Below are 25,617 nucleotides of genomic sequence, written 5' to 3' on the forward strand. Positions count from 1 at the left end.
TAAATAAATAAAATCTTTAAAAAGAAAACTATTTAAAAAATATTAATTGCTTTGATTACTACTGACATGAAGCATCTTCTGTAAGTTACCTATCTATTGAGTTAATCACCTTTACTAATTTATACAGTTTACAGTAAGTCTTTGGTCTTTCTTATAAATACTTTTCCATCAGATTAAATAAGGATTCTGACTATGCAGCCATCAAAAGAAATGAAATCTTGCCATTTGTGATGATGTGGATGGAACTAGAGGGTATTATGCTTAGCGAAATAAGTCAATCAGAGAAAGACAATTATCATATAATCTCCCTGATATGAGGAAGTTGAGATGCAACGTGGGCGGTTTGGGGGGTGGGAAAGAATAAATAAAACAAGATGGGATTAGGAGGGAGACAAACAATAAGAGACTCTTAATCTCACAAAACAAACTGAGGGTTGTGGGGTGGGGAGGGTAGGGAGAGGGTGGTTGGGTTATGGACATTGGGGAAGGTATGTGCTATGGTGAGTGCTGTAAGTGTGTAAACTTGGTGATTCACAGACCTGTCCCCCTGGGGCTAATAATACATTATATATTAATAAAAAATATAAAAATATATATAAAAATAAATACAGATTCTGTTTAAGAACTTGTTTTAACAAAAGGAGTTTATATACACTAATTTATTTGTTGTCAAAGATCTCACTCTCATTCCACGGCCTCTGGGTTTTGTATTACTCTTAGGTCTTAACATTTCAAGACCAAAATATGTAAAATACATGGAATTATATACACACACCTGCATATATACCCATAGATTTATATTCACCCATGATTTATTTTAGTAACTTTATGGTTTCATCTGTTATTATTATTGGTACATGCAGATTTTATTTTGTTTAAAGGTATGGAGTTAGGGATTGAGTGAATTTTTTCCCAAATCTCCAGCCAGATGCCCCAGTACCATTTACTGGAAAAACAAAACAAAACAAAACAAAACAAAACAAAAAACATCATTTCCACATTGCCTTGAAATGCTAATTTGTCAAATAGTTTCCCATTTATTCCTGGATTCATTTCTAGACATACTGTTCCTTTGATCTGGCCCTCTATTCTGCCATTTCCAAACTACTATAAATACTAACACCTTAAAAAAGTCAAAACTTATTACTCCACATTATCATTTAAGACATTTTAATGATTATTCCAGGCTTTATTCTTCCAGAGGACCTGAAAATGACTGCCAGGTTTCCAAACACCCTATACATACACTCTTCTACTGGGTTTCTGAGCAGGATTACATTAAATTTGTAAGTTATTTTAGAAACATCTAAGCTGTTAACGACTTGACTCTTCATCTAAATAAAGTACTCCTTTATAATTATATTCAACTCAGTAGGGATTATGTTAGTTTTTTTCCCAATTAGTTTTTATTGTCGTGTTCACTGTGGCTACAGGAAAGGATAGTGTTAACAGATTTTTAAAAGAATTTTTATTGTGATATACTGACATGAATTTCAGGTGGACAACTTAAAGATTCAGTATCTCTATACACTGCAAAATACTCACAATTATTTTTTCTCATGAGGAGGATTAAGATCTACCCTCTTAGTAACTTTGAAATATGCAACACAGTTTAACTAACTTTAGTCAGGACATTGTATCTTTCATCCCCATGACTTATTTGTAACTGCAGGTTTGTACTTTTGAATCACTTCATCCCTTCTGCCTACCCTCTGAAACCCTCTACTTGGCAACCAACAATCTGTTCGTTGATCTCTGAGCTTGGCATTTTGTTTTTTAAGGTCTATATGTAAGTGGGATTATATGGTATTTGTCTTTGTCTGACTTAATTCACTTAGCATAATGCAGTCAAGGTCCATCCATGATGTTACCAATGGCAAGATTTCATTCTTTATTATGGCCAAGTAATATTCCATTACATATATACTATATCTTATTTATGTTTTCAGCTTTCGAGGGACACTTGGGTTGTTTCCAAGTCTAGGCTATTGTTAATAATGTCTACATTATAGGCATTAATTTGTACAGCAGTAGTGAGCTATCAGGAAAAATATAATGCTACAGTAAACATCGAAGTGAAAATAAAGTTTTGATTAGTGTTTTTGTTTTCTTCAGCTAGCTAGACAGCTAGCTAGAAATCCAATTGCTACAACACATGGTAGTTCTTTTTGAATTTCTTTCCTTTTTTGAGAAACCTCCATACTGTTTCCATAGTGGCTGCACTAATTTACAACTCCACCAACAGTACATAAAGATTCCTTTTTCTCCATATCCTCTCCACAACTTACAAATTCTTGTCTTTTTAATAACAGCTATTCTAACACGTGGGAAGTTGTTATTTCATTGTGGTTTTGAGTTGGATTTCCCTGACTAGTGGTGCTGAGCATCTTTTCATGTACCTACTGACCATCTGTAGGTTTTATTTGGAAAAAATGTCTATTCATACTCTCTACCTATTTTATACTCAGATCACTGGCTATTGAGTTGTATGAATTCTTTTGAATAGTAACCCTGCAAAGACTTTCTCCCATTATAAATAAGCTGCCTTTTCTTTTTCTGGTCATTTCCTTTGCTGTGCAGAAGCTTTCTAATTTGAGGTAGCCCCACTTGTTTAATTTTGTTCTTGTTGCCTTTGCTTTTGGTCTGATCCAAAAAATCATTGCCGAAGCCACTGTCAGGGAACTTAGCCACTTTTTTTTATTCTTCCAGGAGTTTCATGGTTGCAGGTCGTACATTCAAATACATGGCCATTTTGAGTTATTTTTGAGTAAGGTGTAAAATAGGGCCCAGCTTTGTTCTTTACCCTGTAAAGAATTTTCCCAACATATTTATTGCTATCCTTTCCCCATATTCTTAGCTCCTTTGCTGCAAATTAACTGAGTATGTATGCGCTAACCTATTTCTAGACTCCAATCGGTTCCATTGATCTATGTGTCTGTTTTTATGGCCATGCCATATAGTCTGGACTACCAGAACTTTGTAATAACCATTTTAAATCATGAAGTGTGATACCTTCAGCTTTTTCTTTCTCAAGATTTCTTTAGCTGTTTGAAGTTTTTGTGGTTCATAAATTTTTGTACTGTCCTATTTCTGTGAAAAATGGTACTGGAACTTCAGGGACTACACTGAAATTCTATATAACTTTGGGTATTATGCATATTTTAACAATATTAATTCTTCCAATCCATGAGCATGGAATAGCTTTCCATTTGTGTCACCTTCAATTTCTTTAATCATTTTTCTTTCACCTCCTTGGTTAAATTTATTACTTGGCATTTTATTCTTTTGAAGCAACTGTGAATGGGATTGCTTTCATACTTTTGTTGTCCTGATAGTTCACTACTGCTGCACAAAAATAGAAAAGATTTCTGTATATGGATTTTGTAGCCTGCAACTCTACTTAATTTATTAGTTCTCAGTTTCTTTGGTGAGGGTTTTCTACATATTGCATTATCTGTACTGACAATTTTACTACTTCTTTTCCAATTTGGAAGCATTTTTACTTCTTTTTCTTGCCTAACTGCTCTGGCTGGGACTTAAAATACTATATTGAAGGGGCACCTGGGTGGCTCAGTGGGTTAAAGCCTCTGCCTTCGGCTCAGATCATGATCTCAGGGTCCTGAAATCGAGCCCCGCATCGGGCTCTCTGCTCTGCGGGAAGCCTGCTTCCTCCTCTCTCTCTCTCTGCCTACTTGTGATCTCTGTCTGCCAAATAAATAAAATCTTTTAAAAAAAAAATACCATATTGACTTAAACTGTTGAGAGCAGGCATCCTTCTCATCATCCTGATCTTAGCTGATAGCTTTTCCCCACTGCGTATGTTAACTGTGGGTTTGTCACATATGGACTTTATTCTGTTGAGATACATTTCCTCTATATTCAGTTTGTTTGGAGTTTTTAATCATAAGTGGATGTTGTATTTTGTCAAAATGGTTTTCTTGCATCTACTGAGATGATGATAATCTTATATTTCAATATGTTGGTTGATTTGTCAAAGTTGAATCATCACTTTGGTTATCTCCAGAATAAATCCCACTTGAGTGTGGTGTATGATCCTTTTAAGGTACTGCTGAATTTGGTTTGCTGACAAGTTAGCTGTCAATTTCGCCATCTAGGTTCAGCAGCAATATTGGCCTATAGTTTTCTTTTCTTGTGGTATCTTTGTCTGGCTTTGGTATCAGTGTTGGCCTGATAATATGGAATTACTGCTTTTTTTCCGGGGACAGGGGGTGACAGTTTGATAAGGATCACTATTCTTTGAATGTTTGACAGAATTCACCAGTGAGGCAGTATAGTCCTAGACTTTTGTTGCTGGCAGCTTTTTGATTACTGATACAGTCTTTTTACTATAACTGGTCTACTGAGATTTTTCTGCTTCATCAGGATTCAGTCTTACAAGGCTGTATGTTTCTAAAAATTAATCTGTTGCTTCTATCTGTTGTGCAATTTTTTGGCACAAAATTGTTCACAATGGTCTCTCATGACTCTTCGTATTTCTGTGGTTATCAGCTGTAAGGTCTCCTCTTTTATTTCTGATCTTCTTTGAGCCATCTCTCCTTTTTTTCTTGGTGAGTCTAACTACAAGTTTATCAAGTTTATCTTTTAAAAGAACAAGATTAGGAGCGCCTGAGTGGCTCAGTGGGTTAAGCCTCTGCCTTCAGCTCAGGTCATGATCTCTGGGTCCTGGGATCTAGTCCCACATCAGGCTCTCTGCTCAGCAGGGAGCCTGCTTCCCCCCCACCCCCACTCTCTCTCTCTCTCTCTGCCTACTTGTGATCTCTGTCAGATAAATAAATAAAATTAAAATCTTTTTTAAAAAAAGAAAGAGCTAGCTCTTCTATTGTCTTTTTCATCTGTATTTCATTTCTGCTCTTTGTTGCTTCAGTCACTCCACTAACTTTGGGCTTCATTTTCTAGTTCTCTGATGTGTGAAGTTAGTGTATTTGAAACTTTTGTTTCCCTGGTAAGCATTTGTTGATATGAATTTCCTTCTTAGAACTACTTTGGATGCATTCAATAAATTTCCAATTTTGTGTTTTATTTCCAATTTTGTCTTGAGAGAATTTTTAATTTCTCTTTTGATTTATTCATTGACCCAATGGTTGTTCTGTAGCATATTATTTTTCCTTAATTTTTGGAAAGATTTTATTATGTATTTGAGAAAGCACATATGAGCAGGGGGAGAAGCAGAGGAAGAGGGATAATCAGGCTCCCCACTGAACAGGGAGTCTGATGCAGAGCTCAATTCAAGGACCCTGGGATCATGACCTGAGCCAAAGGCAGATGCTTAACCAACAGAGCCACCCAGGTGCCCCTACAGCATACTGTTTAAACTCCACATATTTGTGAATTTTCCAGTTTTCTTCCTGTAACAGATTTCTAGTTACATATCATATTGTGGTCAAAAAAGATCCTTGATAAGATTTCAATCTTTTTAAATTTATTAAGACTTGTTTTGTGGCCTAACCTATGATCTGTCCTGGAGAATGTTCCCTGTGCACTTGAGAAAAATGTATATTCTGGCTTTTGGATGGAAAGCTCTGCATATAGCTTTTAAGTTCATCCCCTCTAACATATCATTTAAGAACAAGGTTTCCTTATTGATATCTTGTTTAGATGTTGTAAGCAGGGTATTAAATTCCCTTATCATACTGCTATCAATTTCTACCTTTAGGTCTCCTAATATATGCTTATATATTCAGGTGCTTCAATGTTGGGTACATAAATATTTGCAAATACTACATCGTATTGGTGGACTGACACCTTTATCACTATGTAATGTCCTTCTTTGTCTCTGAATTCCTCTTATTTTAGATCCATTTTGTCTACTAACCTACCCCACCTTTCTTTTGGTTTCTATTTGCAAGGAACTTCTCTTTAAATCCTTTAACTTTGGCCTTAAAAATGAAGTAAGTCTCTCAAAGGCAGCATACAGATGGTTCTATTATTTTTTTAATTCATTCAGCTATTCTGTCTTCTGATTGAAGAATTTAAGATTAACAGATTACTGATAGGTGTGTACTTATGGGCATGTTGTCAACTGTTTCCTGGCTGCTTCTGTAGTTTGTCTCTGTTTCTTCTTTTGTGCTCTTCCTCTGTGGTTTGAGGACTTTATTTAATAGCATGCTTAAATTCCTTTCTCATATTTTGTGTTATCTACTGTAGGTTTTTGCTTTGTAGTTACCAGAGGGCTTACAGGTAACAACCTATATTTATAACTATTTTTAGAACCACTGAAGTTTGAAGATAATCTACCGCACTACCTTATTTTTAGTTCCCCTCCACCGACATTTGATGTTTCTGAATGTTACATTTTATCTTTACCTAGTGATTCCTCAACTAATTATTGTATACTTATTTTTACTACTTCTGGCTTTTAATCTTCATGCTACCTTTAAAAGTAGTTTATCCACTACATCTTACCACATATGCTTACCTTTACCAGTGAGATTTATACTTTCATTTGTTTTCTTATTAATTAGTCCCCTTTCTTTTCAGCTTAAAAAAAGTCCTTTTAGGGGGAACCTGGGTGGCTCAGAGGGTTAATTCTCTGCCTTCAGCTCAGGTCATGGTCTCAGGGTCCTGGAATAGAGCCCTGCATTGGGCTCTCTGCTCAGCAGGGAACCTGCTTCCCTCCCCCCTCTCTCTCCGCCTGCCTCTCTGCCTGGTAATGATCTCCGTCTGTCAAATAAATTTTTAAAAAATCTTAAAAAAAAAAAAAAGATGCAAGCTTTAAAAAAAAAAGTTAAGGAAATATTCTTGAATTTCTAGAATAAATCTCATTTGGCAATGACCTATTACTCATTTAATCTGTGAAATTCTATTATTTTAATTTAGGACTTTTGTAAGGATAAGACACTCACCTGATACTTTAATACGTCTACATTATAGTAAGAAGCAGCTGGATTTTGCTCTGATAGCTTCTTGAGGTAGACAGTAACAGCTTGCATGTTCATCCAAAAATCTTTTGTGTTAGAATCACACTGTGATGGATCACTGTATGCATAAGAAATATTTTTGTTATTTTATCCGACTTGGCTTTATCCTTTGCTTTTGTATTGTCATTTGGTGACCCGGGGAAGACTAGTAGGAATAACCCAAAAGGGGGGATGATGGAAAACTAAAGTTAGGGGGATAAAGAATAGAACGCAGCAGTGCCTGAACACTGAGATAATAATGGACAGGAGAGAAGGATTTAACAACTACCACCACCACCACCAACCAAAACACAAAAGCAACAGCAGGCTGTGTTGTCACGCAACTCAATTATTATTGTTTCAATAAAGAAGGAAAAGTTTTACAGAAATTTCACCCTCAAAACAAAAGTACACAAACCTGAACACAAGTTGTGCATTTGGAAGAATTTGCTCTAGCCTGCTGATATTTTTCACCCTGAAGCACAGCACAGCTGGAGATGGATTGCTAGTGAAGACTTTAATAATTCCACTTGGGAATGATATTGTCATGTCACCAGTGATCTTCACAATACACCTGAAATTAGGGAGTTGGAAAATTTCAAGTGGTGTATATAGGTGTTATTTTTTTTTTAAGAATTTATTTATTTGACAGAGAGTGAGAGAAGGAGAGAGATTACAAGTGGGGGGAGCAGCAGAGGGAGAGGGGTAAGCAGGCTCCCCACTGAGCAGGGAGCCTGATGCGGGACTCGATCCCAGGATCCTGAGATCATGATCCAAGCCGAAGGCAGAGGCTTAACCCACTGAGCCACCCAGGTGCCCCTATAAGGTGTTTTAATAACCATTTAAAACATGCTTGGTTTAAGAAGGACACATAAAAAAATCTGTCATAATTATGAATGATGAATTATGGATTATTTTTTCAATTTAATTATTTAAAAAAAGATTTTGTGTGAAATGGCAAATGCACATATCATCGTCTTTGCTTAGACTTAAACTCCAAACACAAATGCAAGCATAAAGCTCATATTCCTACACTTGTTTGTGGAAACATTCCCCTGGCTGTCCTATAAAGACACTCCTTCCCTCACACCATCTCCACTTGCAGCTCTTCTTCCCTGAAAACCCCAGAGTCCTGGGCCTGACAGTGGCAGTGGGAGAGGTCTTCCTTGCTTCTCACTGTCCCTTCCAACTCTCTGTTCCTACTTCCTTCCTAAAAATCTCTAGCCCCCTTTGTAACCCACACCATCAAACTATACTACTTGGTATTCCATCCCTTTCAAGTTACCTTCAATATTTTCTTTCATTTCTCTGAAAATCTTAGCTCTTGACCCACTGTCAAGTCTGTGTCTGCACCACTATTATCATAATTTGTAGCCATTTTAACATCCACACAGATAATCCTCCTAATATTTTGTTCACCTAGTTCTCAGCCCCTTACCTCCAATGATCCTATCTTCCAGCCTACCTCAGACAAACCAAAGCCCCTCCACCATCTCAGTTTCAGTGTCCCCACTCCTTTAATGGCCACTTCCTCTTTTCCTGGCTCATTCTGTCTAGTACCACATCTCCCAGTCTCCAACCTCCTCAAGGCTTTCACAATCCACAGTTCCTATGGTATTTTCACCCATTCCTTCAAATCCTCATTTCCTTGTCTCTTGGGATTTCCTGGTCCATCATTATGCAATGCTACCTCTTCTCATATCTTCTTTCTCCTCCAACATGCAGTATTCCTTCCCCCAAAGTCACAGTCATTGACTTCAAATTATACTGAGGAAATAAAGTCAGGAAAGAACTTACAGCCTCAAAACTGAACTCCTATTAGACTCTGTATTCATATCTTCCCTCTTGTTTCAACAGATGACCAGTCAATGCACTTAAGGCCAATTTCACTGCTTCTGCATACAGCTCATCTCCTTCCACATATCAAAGGACTTTACTCATAGAATTGTACCTTTTCCTGAAAGTTCAAATTTTTCCAAAAATAATGATCTTTCCAATTAGTGTACAGACATGCTAAAATGTATCTCTAAAAAACAAACTAAAATGAATAAAAACTGTCTTTGATTCTATCATTTCTCCACTGTTACCACTCCACCTCTCTCCTTCCACTTGGAACAAAACATCCTGAAAATTTTCTATACTTGCTCTTTCCAAATATAGCCATATTTGCATCATCTCCTTCTCCTAAACTTCCTCCAAGCATGCTTTCATCTCCAACACTCAACTAAAATCATTGGTAAATGTCACCAACGATCTCCAGAATGTCAAAATCCATTTTTCCTGACGTATCATCAGCATCAGTTACAGCTGCACACCATCCTTCATGAAAGGGTTTTATTCAATTCATTTCTGGGACACTGCTCTACTGGTTCTCTCACCTCTCCTGCTGCATGCTGTATCAAATTCCTTTACCAAATCATTGTCATCTTCCTGTTTTCAAAGCACTGAAGGGAGTGAGAGTTCTCATGAGATCTCTTCTCTATTCCCTGAGGCCTGTGGCTTTCAGGATTACATACAAATTAATGACTTAAGACCTATTCCCTGAACTCCAGAATCACATATTTAGTTGTCTTACTAAGTACTTCAAACCTACCAATCTCCTCCTTTAGCAAATCTTGACAGCCCTTGTTTTCAAAAGGAATTCAATATCGTACTATCATTCATGATCTCCTCAGCTAATAACCTTATATACACCACCATCATCTCTCACTTGGACTGCTGCAGTTAATCTTCTCTGTTTGAACTCTGGCTCCTTCTAGTATATTCCTTATATGGCAGCCAGAGTGCTCCTTCAAAAAGCTGGCAACCTCATCACTTCTCTATCAAAAGCCTTCACTGGCTTCTGACCTTGCTCAAAATAAACTCCAAACTCTTCACCATGGTCTATAATTCCCAACCTGATCTGGTCCCTCTAAGGACTTATCTTTGACTACTCCCTTGCTAACTCCAACTTAGTGACATGATAATCTCTTTGCTGTTCATCAAATATGCCAAACATGCTTCTATCTCAGCCTTTTACACTCACTGGAATGCTCTTCCCTCACATATCTGCATGGTTTGCTCCACAATGTCTTTGAAACATCTCCTTAAATTTAGCATCAAAAAGGTTATCTTAAAAAAAAAAAAAAAAAAAAAAAAGTAGCCCTCTACTGTAACTCTTGTCTCTTCCTACCCTAGTTTATTTTTCTTCATAGCACATATCAATACCATTCCCTTACATGTTGTTGTTCAACATATAATTATCCATCAAGTACTCAAGTGTGGAGGATACTTCCCTAAAGAAAACAAAGTTCTACTCTAAAAGGTTTGTATTACCATAAGAGAAAACTAACAAGCTGCTTCTCACATGAGTGCTTACACATAGTAAGCACTCAAATATTTGATGAATGAATATATGTTGAATGAGTATGTTTATACACAAAAAGTAGGGGTGATCATTCACCAAAATCTTTTCTTAAAAGAAGGGGGTTAAACTGACTCCTTGACAATAGTCTTTAAAATGAGACATATAGGGGCACTTGGGTGGCTCAGTGGGTTAAGCCTCTGCCTTCCACTCGAGTCGTGGTCCCAGGGTCCTGGGATCAAGCCCGCATCGGGCTCTCTGCTTGGCAGGGAGCCTGCTTCCCCGTCTCTCTCTGCCTGCTTGTAATCTCTCTCTCTGTCAAATAAATAAATAAAATCTTTAAAAAAAAAATGAGACATATATTCTAGGTCTCTCTGGCAAACGTAACATTTTACCAAAGATACACATTAAGCCAAGATTCAGAGTTCTATCCCCTTCTAGTCATCTGCCATCATCCTGCTCTACAGTTATGTCAAACAACAGATGGGTCATAATGGTCATAAACCCTGGGGAAGAATATAAATAAACTGGGGGGGGGGGAGCCATTACTACTGCTGATTATAGTGATTTTTTTGTTTGTTTTTTAAGAAAGACATTTGCTAAATGACTATATTTGATAGCAAAAAAGGCAGGTAAATAAGTAACAGAAAACTCTATTACAGAATCAAAATGTAACTCTGAAAATATACCACTAGGCCCTCTCCCTACTAAATGCATGCACACGCGCACACACACACACACATACACACACTTTTTAAAACTAACTTGGTGGGATCTGCTCCTTTAAAATAGGCATTAACAGATTCTGTAAGGGCAACTGCCACAGGTAAGGTGTCTTGATTTCCAAGGCTGACAGGGCTGGGACCTCGTGACACACCTAGAATACATACAATTCATTTGTTAAATCCTATAGAAAGACATTTATAAAATAACAAGACAGGTAAATTCATAATGTTAGCTTGTCACAAATGACTCTATTACTGGTTCCACTGATGGCCCATGTGTAAATCTGGAGGTTAAGAAATAGAGCACAGAACACATTGAAACAATACAGAGGACCAAAAAAAAAAAAAAAAAAAAAAAACCCAGAAAACATGTCACACTGACTTCTTTTAAATGAAATGACACTGAACATTTTGTTAAGAAGTATCAGAAGGAAAATCCCTTCCCCTGAACAACTAAAATTAGTAAAACATTTCTTCACAACCCTTCAGATACTAAATTGTTTCCAGTTCTACCAATCACATACAGCAGGGCATTAAACTGGGTTTTTGTATTTTAGCTACTTCCATACATCAGCTATTTCTAAATGATATACTACTCATCATAATTCTTTTACTTCTTCTTTGTCTAATGCTTACATTTTATTTCCTTACCTTGACAAATGGGATTAATGATGTTACTTTTTTATAACATTCCTGATATAAAGTTTACTTACTTAGTTTATATACCTTTAAAGTCAACTCATATAAACATTATTTTCAAGTAAACAAATTTAATCTATACGTGTGTTCAGGTTTGTTTTTTTTCTTTAACCTAAGTAAAGTTTCAGGTTTATTTTATAATAGGAAAATTCCTCAAAGTAGTTGATTGCCTTTCTGGACAAATGTATTCTTCCCATTCACACTTTACCACTACTGCTACTGATTTGCAAGTGGAGTATTTTATTTAATATACAATAAATGATGAAATTTCTTTAAAAAGAAAAAGCCAATAATACAGTTTATTCGGTTTTTCCCTTATAGAGGGCACGGATTGCATGGAGCACTGGGTGTGGTGAAAAAATAATGAATACTGTTTTTCTGAAAATAAATAAATTGAAAAAAAAAAGAATGAACAATCTAGGTCAACAGATGTCTCAGAAATTTGGATGTATGCTTTTGGTCTATAAATCTGTGTTACTTCTGAAATACCTAAAATACTAGTTCTGACAAAAATCAGTACTAACTCTCTGCCTCACAAGTGACACTGACATTCTACAAACAGATCTTTTGTTAGCTTTAACAGCTAAGAAGATTTGGTGGTATTTAATATTCTGAAGAATTACGCCTTAGAAAGTTCTTCATAGTTTAAAAAAAAAAAAATAGCTCAGGGATGAAAAATAAGAACTGCTTCTAGGCCAATGGGAAAAGTACATGCCCCACCCCCCGACTGTTAAAGAAAAAAAAGAAAAACTTAATTTCATATGAAAATCAAAAACTGAGTAATATAAAAATTAATCACAACAGCTACTATTTACTAACTCTAACATGTGTCCAGCACTAAGCCAAGGTGGCATGAAAAAAAATGCTGCCTTTTGGAACCAAAAGTCGTTTTACAAAGCATGAGCATACTTGGTCAATGAGGGATGACTAGAAAGAGAAGAAATGGAAATGTGTCTAGAGAAATGATTAAGGCCCAGATCACATCATGGAGGAACTTTTAATTTTATCTTTATGGCACTAAAAACCACTAAAAATGTTTAAGAGAAACATGGCTATATTTTTCATTTACTAAGATAACTCTGAACACAGAGTGGATCCTGGAATGAAGAGAAAAATGTATGTTGTCAGGGATTCAATTCTGGATCAGGTGAGAGATTATTAAATGAAAGATAAGAGACTGATCAAGAGGCAGAAATTCCAGATATGTGCATAAGAAAATGCTGAGGGAAAAAAGAAGATTAAGATTAAGATTAATTCTATTAACTGAATACAACTATGCAAACAATAAACTTTTTAAAATATATATATATATTGTTCTAAACTAGAGGGTCACCAGAAATTCAGAAAATTGTATTTTTTAGAGGAAGGTGAAAGCTATTATATTCTTTTTTACTAAACAAAACTATATTCTCAACTGTGAATTTAATCTTTTCCCTTAAACCACCTACAACAAATGGAGATTTACACAGTCATGGGTAACATTAATGTTGTTCCTACTTTGACAAAGAAAATCAAAAGAAACCTACATGTTATTATTTTCAATTATCCAATTTGGTCATATAAATTGAGAATTCTTGAAACAGTCCCTATAAATTATAAGTCCATTACTGAAACACTGGCAAGTAGGAAAAAAAGCACTGAATAGTAGGGAAAAAAACCTCAAAATACACAACATCTTGGCATATCCCCTTTAATACTTCAAATTCTTTTCCTTTATACTGCACATGCATAGTTCAAAAAAAATGTTTGCCATGGGACATATGTAACCAAGTCCTTCACAAAGCAATGAAGTCTAATTTATAAAGTACTATTCAGAATAAATCATTTCTTAGAAATAAATTCCTTGTATTCTTTAGAAGGATATCATGGGTTCTAATTTTGGAGTCATTGTTTTATATTTGAAAATGCAGAGAGCTTATAAAATGGAAGTAAGAAGTATCTTCCTGTAACAATCAATGGATAGTTTTGTGGAATTCCTTTCAGTTCAGGATTAAAAAACACTCCCAATTATTGGCTACCTTATACCTCACCTCACAATATGAATGGCTTTCCTAGGACAGCCTTTGCTCCGATAGTTGAGGTATTACCATTTTTTAAACTGACATAGTTTTTTGGCTTCTTTTCTCATCACTTTTTCTATAGTTCTGACACCTTTAGCAGTAAGATTTATGGATGGTTCTTAATGTTGAGGAGGAAAGAAAAGCAAGCAGATGGAGGGCAATACAAAAACACTATAGGTTTTTAAAAGTGGGGAGCTGATATCAATAGATCTTGTACAGAAACTGGACATAATTAGTACAAAATAGAGAAAGTTAAACCTTAGAGTTATTCTTGACTTCTGAGACAGCATACATTGCTGAAAAAGGAAAAATGAGGTAACAAAGTATTTTAGATACACTTTAGGAACATTAGTCAACACATATGTTGCTTCTGATACAATACCTTGTGAAGTCTCACAGTGCTTTTCAATTTCAGAGAGTGTCCCAATCAAATTATCATCTTCTATCACATTTAAATACAAAATATTGCAGGAAAAGAAAATATTTTCAAGAAGAATCAAAACCTTAAACAGAGCTGAATAAGCATTGTAATAAAAAAAAAAAAGGCTACTTTTATGGTAGATTTAAAGTGCCTTGTTTGTACAAAATCCACTTTACATCCCACCTGTCAGTGTAATAGCTATCACCTACCTGTGGTTTTCCTATTGCTGGCACGGGGCCAAACTAAAAACAAATATGTACCTACTCAATCAAAATAATTTCCATCACAAATTGAAATCCTTCTAAATAACCTAGAGAAAATGGAGAACTAAACCAAATTTTGGTTACCCAGACCACCTAACTTTTAAAGGACCCATCTATGTTTTTTTTTATGACTAAAACAGTCTGCAAAAACCCAAATTAATAAAAACATATATACAAAGAAAATAAATTAGGAAAGTGCTCAATACAGCAAAAAGAAAAACTTACTAGATGTACTCTACTTGAAGGTAAAAGAGAGAAAAAATTATATGCTCATAAAGGTATATAAAATAGGATGGTAATATCATGTTTGGACATGTAAAAATCCAAGTAACTTTTAATCTTCCATTAACCTATATTATGTCATTTTTACAATGGCCACACTTAGAAAATGCACTTCTCTCCTTTCTGAGTTTTAACAAATCAAATTAGATATAATTAAATCTGCTTAAAATAGGGCTATTCTCAAACTTAGCATGCATCACAATCACCTGGAAGGCCCATTCAAAAACTGCTAGCCCCACACCAGTCTGGGATTGAAAAGGTCTCTGTCTCTAGTAAAGTTTCCAGGTGATGCAGACAGATGGTGCAAGTACAAGGATCACCCTTTGAGAACGACTGAATTGTGCTGAGTTGCGTGCATCAGTGATTGGCAATATCAAAGATAGACTCATTACTACTTACAAGCAGCAGTAGGGACTATTCTAATTTTGATAGGAAGCTGTCACTCCAATAACAGCAGCTTTAAGTGGCTTTTTGCTTTATTAACAGTGGTCAAGAAAACAATAAGAATTTGTAGATAAAAACAGCTAGAAGTGAAGACAGAAAAATGTCTTGAGCAAAATCTAGATGTAATATAATACTAGATTTATTTGGTGGGATCTAGGTTTATACGCCTATACTCTTAACATCCACTACTTTTAGATCTTCATGATTTAAATTCTTGTAGAAATAACTGCAAGCACAAAACTCCTTTCTTAAGTTGAATCATTATTAAAATTAAAACTGAGGAATGCCAGTATCACTTCATATGAGAAAGAACTGCATTATATTTTGCCTTCAACTATTTGTATTAGTCAGTAGTTTATAATACTCTTAGTGCTTTAAAAAAAAAAAAAAAAAAGGCCTCCTACTCAAATAATAGAAACCGCGTAACAGAAAAGGAAAATGTGGTTAGTCTGATAATGCCAGCTGTATTTCCAAAAAATCAAAATTTGTAATGTTAATGATTCATCAGCTCATTAAAAAACAAAATTCAGCCTGACCATTCTGGGAGTGCTGACTATCACAAGTAATCTCTGATAATCACTTACCTACTGTTGGAGTGTTGGCAGCACTTAATGAAGCTGAAGATGAGATAGAGGAAGAACTCTCTGCCCGGGCTAAAGGAGCTGCAGGAGGTGGGCTGGTATTGGAAGTTATAGGTGGGCTGAATGGCCTGGGCTTAAAAACAAAAAGTTATTTACCAAAATCCTAAAACACTTCTTCCTTATAAGAAAAGATTTATAGGTATCAGGTAAAATTAAGTTTAATATACTCAACCAAATTTATTGTTTCTTATAACTAAAAACAAATGCCATAGGTCAAATCATTTTCAAGAGGAGATTAAAGGCAGAGAAGTCTATTTTAAAATAATGCTGTTGAGAGAACCTTTATACATAGAATATTTTCTCCATTTCAAAAGTATGTTTAAGACAGATTCTCAGAAGTTAAACTTCTGTTTAACAGTTTAAACAGTATGAAGGCTTTTCATACATGCTGCCAAACTGCTTCCCAAAAGGATTATTCACTTTAATGCCTATAAATGTAAGAGAGTATTTCTTTGTACCCTTGTCAGCAATGAATGGATGAGACTTAGAAGAAAGAAAAAAAAAATTTAAATTGATAAAAATAAGATTGGCATTTTGCGCCTTTTATAGTTGTCTTTGCTAGCTTCCTCTGATTTAGTTTCAGGAGGGCTTAGTATAACCTGAGCTTTCACTAATCCTTTGCTTTATTTTCTGCAAACCCTAAATCTTGTTTGCCCTTTGCTTTTGGTTTTTACATATATGCCCATTTTCCCTTTATAATTCCTTGTAATGTTTCTTTATTGAGACAGTTTACCCCATAAAAGAGGTTTGAGAAAATCTTAATTCTACTGCCTTCCCACTCTTCTAAACATAAAAACAAATACAAAAAATAGAACTTCAGTTCATTTCTTTTACCTGGAGAAATGGGTTTTTCCATTTCACATTCCTAAGTGTTCCAATAATAGATGAGCAACACTTCCTCAGGGATTTCATTTTTTAAAATAAGGCATATTTTCCTTATTTAAAAATAACCTTTTCCTCGGGCACCTGGGTGGCTTAGTGTGTTAAAAATAACCTTTTCCTGCTTGTAAAAGTATTAAGTGAAAACAGTACTTCTCTAGTGCCTACTACGTGTCAGGTCATGGGTTATGAACTACGTACAAAGCAATGAACAGATACTGTTCCTGTCCTCAATTGACTGAAGGACATGAAAAACAAATGGCAAAAACAAAACCCTTTATAAGCATTCACACATTGAAATTGGTGAACTCTTGATTCTATGAATATACACTTACAGATACACACTTAAATAAAAATTAGATACCATCCAAACTGTTCTATACTAAGTAAACCCCTACTCCCGCAAATAACTATTTTCAACTATTGGTTCCAGAGAATGGCTTTCTGAGGACTTGATAATGATGAATAATAGACTGAAAAAATATAGTAAGGTTGAAACTGCAGCTCCCTATGTATACAGATGGAAGTAGTGCATGGCACAAGGCCAAACACATAATAATTCAAAGCTAATTTAAAACCTGCAAGCTTAGAAAAAAGACTTGATCAACTACTGTGGGGGAAATTTCTCCTGTAGCAACATGGCCTCATGACCAATGTCATGTCACTACATTTTTATAATTTACAATTTAGAATGTGTACTTTGTAATTTTTTAGGAAAAGACAAAAACACACCCATTTTTTCAAGTGGTTTATGGCACTGTCCAGTACAGTAGCCACTAGCACTTGAAATGTGGCTAATCCAAATGTGGGGTGAGCTTTAAGTATAAAATACACAGATTTTGAAGACTTAGCACACACAAACAGAAAAGATATTCTCACTCTTTATACTGATTACATTATAAATTGATTTTTTTTTTGTTAAATGTGATGAGTAAATAAAAAGTTAATTTCACTGTTTTTTCCTTTTTTAATGTGGCTACTATGAAACTTTATATGTATTACTGCATGGTATTTCTATTGAATAGCATTACTTAAGAACAGCAGTTCTTAAACCCAAACATGCATCAGAATCACTTGGACGGCCACTTGACAAAATTTCTGATGTGTCTGGGGTAGAGCCAAAGAAACTACATTTTTACCAAGATCCTCAGTGATGGTAATGCTGCTGCTAGTCTGGAGAACAAACTTTGAAAACAACTGCTCTAGAACAATGAGGCATTCACTATAGGAATGTGAAAGGGTGTGATTATAGACCCTGTGAACATTTAGTCTCCTCCAGAAAAGTGCACATACAAGAATGCAAGGAAAAGAGCACTCTGATGTACAGCTGAAGAGAATTTAAATCAGCATAACCTTCCTGGTGGGCAAGACAGCAATAAAAATCATCAAGAGTCTTAAAAATGTGTCTTTAGTCCATGAATTTTACCTTGATTTTTTTTACTAAGTTAATCATGTCTGCAAAGAAGTAAATAAAAGGATATTCATTAAGACATTGTTTATAATGAAATCATTAAGACAACACTGAATAATGAAAATTTACATATAAACTAAATGTCAAATAATCACATCTCTAAAAACCTTTGAAAGTTTAATGCTGACAGTGGTATTACAAGATAGAGCATTTATGCTCTGCAGCTGTTTCAAAAGGTGCTCCTTGAAGCCCTCAGAGGATGGCTTCTAGAAGGTTTGCCAGGCTACTGCAGGGAGTAAAGGGTGAAAGATTTGAGTATGAAAGTCCCATTTTTATTTATTTAATAGATTTGCAACTCAAAAGATCATTTGACAAAGGATTCTTGAAAGAAGAATCTTGAAAGAAGAATCTCAAACTTCTTGAAAGAAGTTTGAAATCTATGGAATAATTCATGAAATAGAAAGGTATCCCCCAAATATTTTCAAGTGAAGAGTAAAAAAACAAGTAAGGTATGACCTTTGATTTATCATTCACAGTAACTCTGAGCAATTATTCGCACTCCATAAAGTTGTGTTTTACATAGAGTAACTCATTTAAGTTTCACACCACCTATTTTCTTTATACCTATTTACCCATAAGGAAACAGACTCCAAATATATAATTTGGCTAATGCTGCTCAAGTAATTAGTCACTAATAAGCTTGCATTTTTAACAACTATGTTTTACTGTGAATGAATAAATACTTAAGCATTCAAAAATTAATGAAAGGTATATATAAAAAGTTTAACTGGGTATCTTTGGGTCATGAAATATGGAAGGGAATTTAATTTTCTGTTTTTTTCTCTAATTCCCAAATTTTACATGACCTCTTACAATTAGGAAAAAAATCCCATGCTAATAAGAGCTAGTCATTTTTATATTGCTCAAATAATCATCTCCTTGGCAGCCTGTACCTAGAGTCTTTGAGTTCATTCCCTGAAGTCTGTTCGTTAAGATAAGAGGAGGAAGATGTCACCCTTTCAACACTTGGTGCTCCAGTCTTTTCATTTATTCATGAAACAGTATCTCACTATGTGACAAGCATTATGCAAAGTATGACATTGGCTAAGGTATAGTCTGGTGAAGGGAATATACAAGGAAAGAATATATAACATAGTTTGTACGCTAAAAGAAATTTGAGCAAAGTATATGGGTATAAGGAAGAGAATGATTACATCTACTTGGGGGGAAAGGGCTTTAGCTAGATGATATTTAGCTGGATCTTAAAAAAAAAAGAGAGAGAGACCAGTTTCCTACATAGACAACTGAAGGACATTTCAGTAAAGGGAGCAAAATAAGACATGGGTGCATAAAAGAACATGATGTGTTTGGGCAACACTGGAAAGTTTCAAAGGGCTGGAGCACAGGTTGCAAAGAGGAGAAAGCTGGGCAGTTAGGTAAGAACGTAAGTTGTTGAGGCCACTCGATAAAAAGGTTCGTACATTCAGCTAAAACATTCAACGATATGGATTATGGGGAACCACTGGAAATGTCTATCTGGGGAAAAGGAAGGTTAAGCTTGACTTTTAGAAATGTAATACTGGCAATCAGTGTAAAACATTAAGTAAAGCAGAAGAGATGAGAGGCAAGAAGACTGGTTTGGGAGCAGCTCACTCTGAATATTACTTGTAGATCTCCTTTAATTATCTGACAACTTTTGTAGGCTGATGCTTTTTTCTAGAAGCAACATGTACTTTGACAAGTCAATTAAGTGACCTGAACAAACACTAGTTTCTTTATGTATAAAACAAAGCTGCCAATATACTTCTAAGTCCTAAGAACAGCCACCATTTCTTCCTTAGCATTTGACTTAAAGAAGAATTCTATGAGTATTGCTTCTTAAATGCGAAAGAATGGATACTGAATGGTATTTTTATTATATGCTTTCTCAGGAATCTCATTTCCTCCTGAACAATGTCTTACTCCATGCATATGATCACTGAGATAATATGAAGGAGTAAAGGAAATGTTGGCTGGAGAAACTTTTCTATAGTTCTCAAGACTCCAGTAGATAATTCCAAGTGCTTAACTGTAATGGGGCATATAGAAAAAATATTTGCATCTTACATCAAACAGTTATAATTAAAAAAAAAAAAAAAAAAAAACCACCTGAGTACATACTATTTCATTAATCCCACTGAGTTTGCCTGAAGTAAGCTTTGGTCTGGAAGCAGGCCTTGGAGGTGGGACAATGGTGCCTACAGAAAGAGGAGTTGTGGGCCGGGCTGGTAAGGGGAAAAAGAGAATTTGAAGAAAATCATTAGTATATAGCAATCCTTACATAAAGACATTCTATCATAGAGGAACTCTTAGAGGAGTCAAAGCTCATTTTCAGGAGTTTTTAAATACTTCTATAATTATAGATATTTGTTGAAATACTGGGAATCTAGCAAATAAGCTTTTCTTGAGCTAACAATATTCCTGGAAAACACACACACACACACACACACACACATACACACACTTACACACACACATTAACGGATCAGTTCATGTGTCACAGCAACTTATTCCTGTTTTAATTCTTTACACACATTAAAAAATAAAATCTGATGAATCTAGAGAGAATAAACCAACTGAAATCTAAGGTCTATAGTTTATTGCCAGTATATCTACTGACAGTAATGTAAGACCAAGTCTTACTTGAAATAACACTTTCAAAGTAGTAACTTGAAGTCTAAATAAAACACTTACCTTAATTAAAAGTCACATTACAAGTTGAATTACATTGCAAAGTATCTGGTGATAATTAAAAGTATTAAAAATATCCTACTTATAAAAAAAAATACCCCCAAATCACTACAGTTAATTTTTGGTAAGAAAACAGCTCATAGAACTCCTAAATAATAATGTTCACTGCTCCTAAATGCTACATAAATTAAATGTTCAGATTTTCAATGCCATCTGCAAGTTCTGCCACTTTATAAATCAGACATTAACCTGAGTATTCCTAATTAATGAAATTCAAATGTACATCATCAAAAGTCACAAATGTATTAGCATAAAACAAGAGTGAAGAACGGAAGCAAATTTAAATCATCTTTTTTTCTTTTTTTTAAGATTTTGTCAGAGAGAAAGGGAGCAGCAGACAGAGGGAGAAGCAGGCTCCCTGCTGAGCAAGGAGCCCAAGGAGGGACTTGATCCCAGTACCCTGGGATCATGACCTGAGCCGAAGGCAGACATTGAACTGACTGAACCACATAGACATCCCTGTTTAAATCATTCCTCTGGTTCATTCTAAAAGGTGGGGCTGTAATTCAGACTGAAGAATATGGATGGGAAGAAATATAAACCATTACATTAAGTTTGCAGATGTGCAAAGTTAAAAATATATGAATTTTTTAAAAAAAGAATAAAAAAAAATATATGAATAGGCCTCAGTATAAATCCATGGAGAAACAAACTGAGGACCCATGGCCACTGATGAAGGAATGGAAGAAACAGGGAAAGACCTAAAGAAAAGAAAAAGGTAGTCATAGAGATAGGAAAGTCAAAGCATGAGGGGTATGGAATCCTTCAGAAAGCCTGTTCTACGAAGGGATAATAGATAAAAGCAAGGTTCAAACTGCTTGAAGGTAACAACATAAAGCTGCTAAGAAACCATGTGCAGATTCTAAGGCTGCTGCCTTCTTCCATTGAGCACCACTTCTTTCATGCTGCGCTCCTACTTTAAACAGTTCACTGGAAGAAATGCGCACCAACCTGAAAACCATAACATTTCCCTGTGCTATGACATACAGACTTTAAAGACAGGCCCATTATCAATGAAAATAGCACTGACAGATACTGGCAAATCGCCTATCCAAATGACATTCAGACGGACTCCAAACAAACTTATCCTGGTAGAACTGTTAAGGTTCAGCTCTTTCAAATAATTACAATTTGCTTTTTCAAATTCCAAATACATGCTGGTTTCAAGTAAAGACTCAATTACTATACACTCAAACAAATCCGTGTGAGACACAGAGTTTCTGTTGCACTCTCAAGTTCCTTAAGCTGAAGGAAGGGAAAGCAGTTGAACACCAGAAGCAACAAGAAAATTCAAACAAAACTATGAATCTATGTAGCCAGAGAGTTTTCTTGTTTCAGGTTAATGTTATTTTAATCACTCAAAATTAGAAAAATGTAGTAATACAATTTCCAAAAAAATCACAAGTCTAAACTTTCTATTACCAAGGAAAATAAGTATGAGCATTAAGAAACTTAAAAAACATACGGGTAAAATTGAAGGTCCAAAATGTATAAGCCATAATTATTCCTGTTTTCTCAGAGGAACAAAAGCTAACTCTAACAGTTGGTAAAAGTATAAACACTGATATATAAATAAAACCCTCCTATGACAAGTCTTACTGTAGACCATTTGTTCTGTTCATGAATTAACTGACCACTTGTGATCTGCAAAAATCCCTTAAAATTATCTTTTGGAAAATATTACCCTAGTTTTTTATATTAACGCCAACACTGACTTACTCTGCCTTACTTTATCACTAGCCAGTCAGGCACTCTGCTGAGTAACACAGTACTAACACCTTTACACCCTGTCAAATCTTTTGAAATTTTTACCATCATCTCTTTTCAACATGACTGACATTCTCTGGAAGGTAAAATGATTTCATCATTTTTCAGACTGTATAGGAAGGTTTAAAAATGCTTACAAAAGTGAACTTAAAACATTTTGTTACTTTTTATTTCCTAGTTACCACACATCAAATGGCCACTGAACAAAAAGGAATCATTTTTAACCTGAAGTTAAAAGTGATAGGGGTAAAACGTCCTTGAGACAGTTACCAAGAGGAAAAGCAGTATGTTTTTTGAAAAGGAAGAGACTGTGCTGAAAGGGAGTAAGAAACTAAGGGCAGTTAGGAAGGAATCTCTGTATAAATAAAGCCACTGTGATACCAATGTGAAAATTTTTATTCAATATTTTGAAAAAACAATTCATAAAAAATACATTAGCAAAACTGAAAAACACTACTTAGAAGGCTCTTCATTCTTTTTTTTTTTTTTTTTAAAGATTTTATTTATTTATTTGACAGAGAGAAATCACAAGTAGATGGAGAGGCAGGCAGAGAGAGAGAGGGAAGCAGGCTCTCCGCCAAGCAGAGAGCCTGATGCGGGACTCGATCCCAGGACTCTGAGATCATGACCTGAGCCGAAGGCAGCGGCTTAACCCACTGAGCCACCCAGGCGCCCAGAAGGCTCTTCATTCTAAATACAAAACATCATTCTGACATTTTCACTAAACAAAAAAGAGACTATAATAACAACTTCGGTTTTTCCTGTATACTTACAACTCAACTTTCAACTTTTCCTTATACAGTCTATTCAAATATTAAATATAGACCACTTCCTTCAAAATTCCAAACTAGAATTAAGGTTGCCTAACAATCCATTTTACAATTTCTTTTAAAAATTGGTTTATAAACAGAATAGTAAAATGTTTTGGTATGGCTTATAGTTTAGTTAATATGTCAGAGTGCAATGAAAAGAATGAAGACTTGAAAATTAGTAAGACCCAGGTTTGAATCAATGCTTCTTCATTTCATATAAAATGATCTCAGAGAAGTTCCTGATCATCTCTGAACTTTACTTTTTTTTTTAATCTATAAAACAGGGACAATAAAATGGACTTCATGAAGTAGTTGATGAGGAGAAATTAAATAGAATATGTGTAACTCCTAGCAGAGCAATGTGGCAGGAACTCAATCAATTCACATTCTCTCCCCGACAATTCCCTCACTCCCCTAACCCCAAATACTGAACAGCATTCCTAAAATCCCAGAGAAGGCTGAAGACCAGCTTAAAGTGGATTTTATTCTCTTGCTTTGAACAAGCAGAGGTTTTATTAACAAGCATTTTGATGCCTACTTGGATTGTTGGCTAGTGTGGGATTTTATATTTTGAAGAAAAGAGAAAATGAACATATTCCTGCCAAAACAACATCTAAAAAGCATTCAAGTTTCTTTGACACATTGCTTGGGAAGTGCTAAAACCTTTCTGGAAAGCAGTTTGGCAATAAATATCAATGGGTTTATCTAGAGACTCAAATGTTGTACTGATAAATTATAAGGGTACTATGACACGTTCACGAAATTCTATCCATGGATGTTCGTAATACTAGAAAACTGGATGCAACTCAAATATCTGATAAGAAAAGACGGATTACATTAATGCACATTTATACAGTGGAATTATCTAAGAACAGTGAGAATTATTTGGGCATTGAAAAGGGAATGATTCATGGCAATACAAAAATGAAAAAAAAAATGGTGTTCCATAAAATTCTGTTTAAGCCATAGGATCTTTCAGCTAAGTTAACCAGCATCAAATCACTTTATCTGGCAATATGAGAAGATAAGAATATTTTTGACCATTAAGTATAACACAAAAGTGATGAGTAAGTCAATCAGGAGAAAAGTAACTAATGAATCCCTCAGTTTAAATATATATAGATAGATATATCTATATATATATATATATATACACACACACACATATACATTACCTGATGATGATGACGAAGTTAATGAAACTGAAGACGATGAATCAAGAGACGGTCCAAACAGGGGATCCCAAGCAAGTAAATCGCTGGTCCCTTTCCTGCCATAACATTTTAAAAATAAAGATTTTAACAAAGGAATATTTTATTAGTATAAAATTTAGTCATTTATTTTTTTTTTAAAGATTTTATTTATTTATTTGACAGACAGAGATCACAAGTAGGCAGAGCGGCAGGCAGAGAGAGAGGAGGAAGCAAGGCTCCCCGCTGAGCAGAGAGCCTAATGTTGGGCTCAATCCCAAGACCCTGAGATCATGACCTGAGCCGAAGGCAGAGGCCTAACCCTCTGAGCCACCCAGGCACCCCTAGTCATTTATTTTTATCTCACAGAATTGTACATAGCATTTAAAAGTTAGCTATTCTGTCAATGGATTGTGTGAAGAAACTTAACAAATACTGGTTTAAATTAAAACTTTTTTAAACTACTATAAGCAGAACCTCCAGTAACATGTAAAATTGGTAGGAGGCAGCAGAGAAGATTAATCTGCACCAATCACACCTTGTTATACTCTGGTTTTGGGGCTATAAGAATAGAAATCATTTCAGCTTTACAAAGAAAGAAAAGCAGTCCCCTGGAGCATAAATGAACTGCCCAAGGACACAAAGGTACTTAATTCTACAGTAGTGTCAGGTCTGCTCATTGAAACCTAGCACAAATCATACACAGAAAATCAGGCAGAAATTTTTATCAGAGTTAAGTACTTTTAAAAGAATCTTTTACTCTATTCCTTCATCTCTGAAACTGTCAAGTACAGAAGTAAGCCCAACAGCTTGATATAATCTTCAAAGGTCTGATTACTATAGTAGGTCACAGAAGGGCAGGACTTCTCCCTAGACAATCCACAGCCTGGGCCATTGAGGCAGTCTAGTGAAACGTTTGGATCATGTACATCTTTTTATGAGAGGTCATCAAGACTGTGGACAAAATCATCAA

General features: G+C 35.2%; 1 protein-coding gene across 4 annotated transcripts in view; it reads right to left on the reverse strand.

Moving 5' to 3' along the window:
- The window catches only part of FCHO2 (FCH and mu domain containing endocytic adaptor 2), a 117,240-nt gene that overhangs the window by 9,653 nt on the left and 81,970 nt on the right, over positions 1-25,617 (reverse strand). For all 4 annotated transcript variants that reach the window (XM_082722918.1, XM_082722917.1, XM_082722920.1 and 1 more), the window contains 6 exons: positions 24,630-24,724; positions 20,246-20,349; positions 15,739-15,868; positions 11,026-11,137; positions 7,336-7,491; positions 6,864-6,996 (listed from right to left, as the gene is read on the reverse strand). In XM_082722918.1, coding sequence (XP_082579044.1) covers positions 6,864-6,996; positions 7,336-7,491; positions 11,026-11,137; positions 15,739-15,868; positions 20,246-20,349; positions 24,630-24,724 — 730 coding nt within the window. The remainder of the gene's footprint in view (positions 1-6,863; positions 6,997-7,335; positions 7,492-11,025; positions 11,138-15,738; positions 15,869-20,245; positions 20,350-24,629; positions 24,725-25,617) is intronic.

The sequence above is a fragment of the Mustela nivalis genome (assembly GCF_964662115.1).
Source record: "Mustela nivalis genome assembly, chromosome: 3".
Classification (NCBI taxonomy): Eukaryota; Metazoa; Chordata; class Mammalia; order Carnivora; family Mustelidae; genus Mustela; species Mustela nivalis.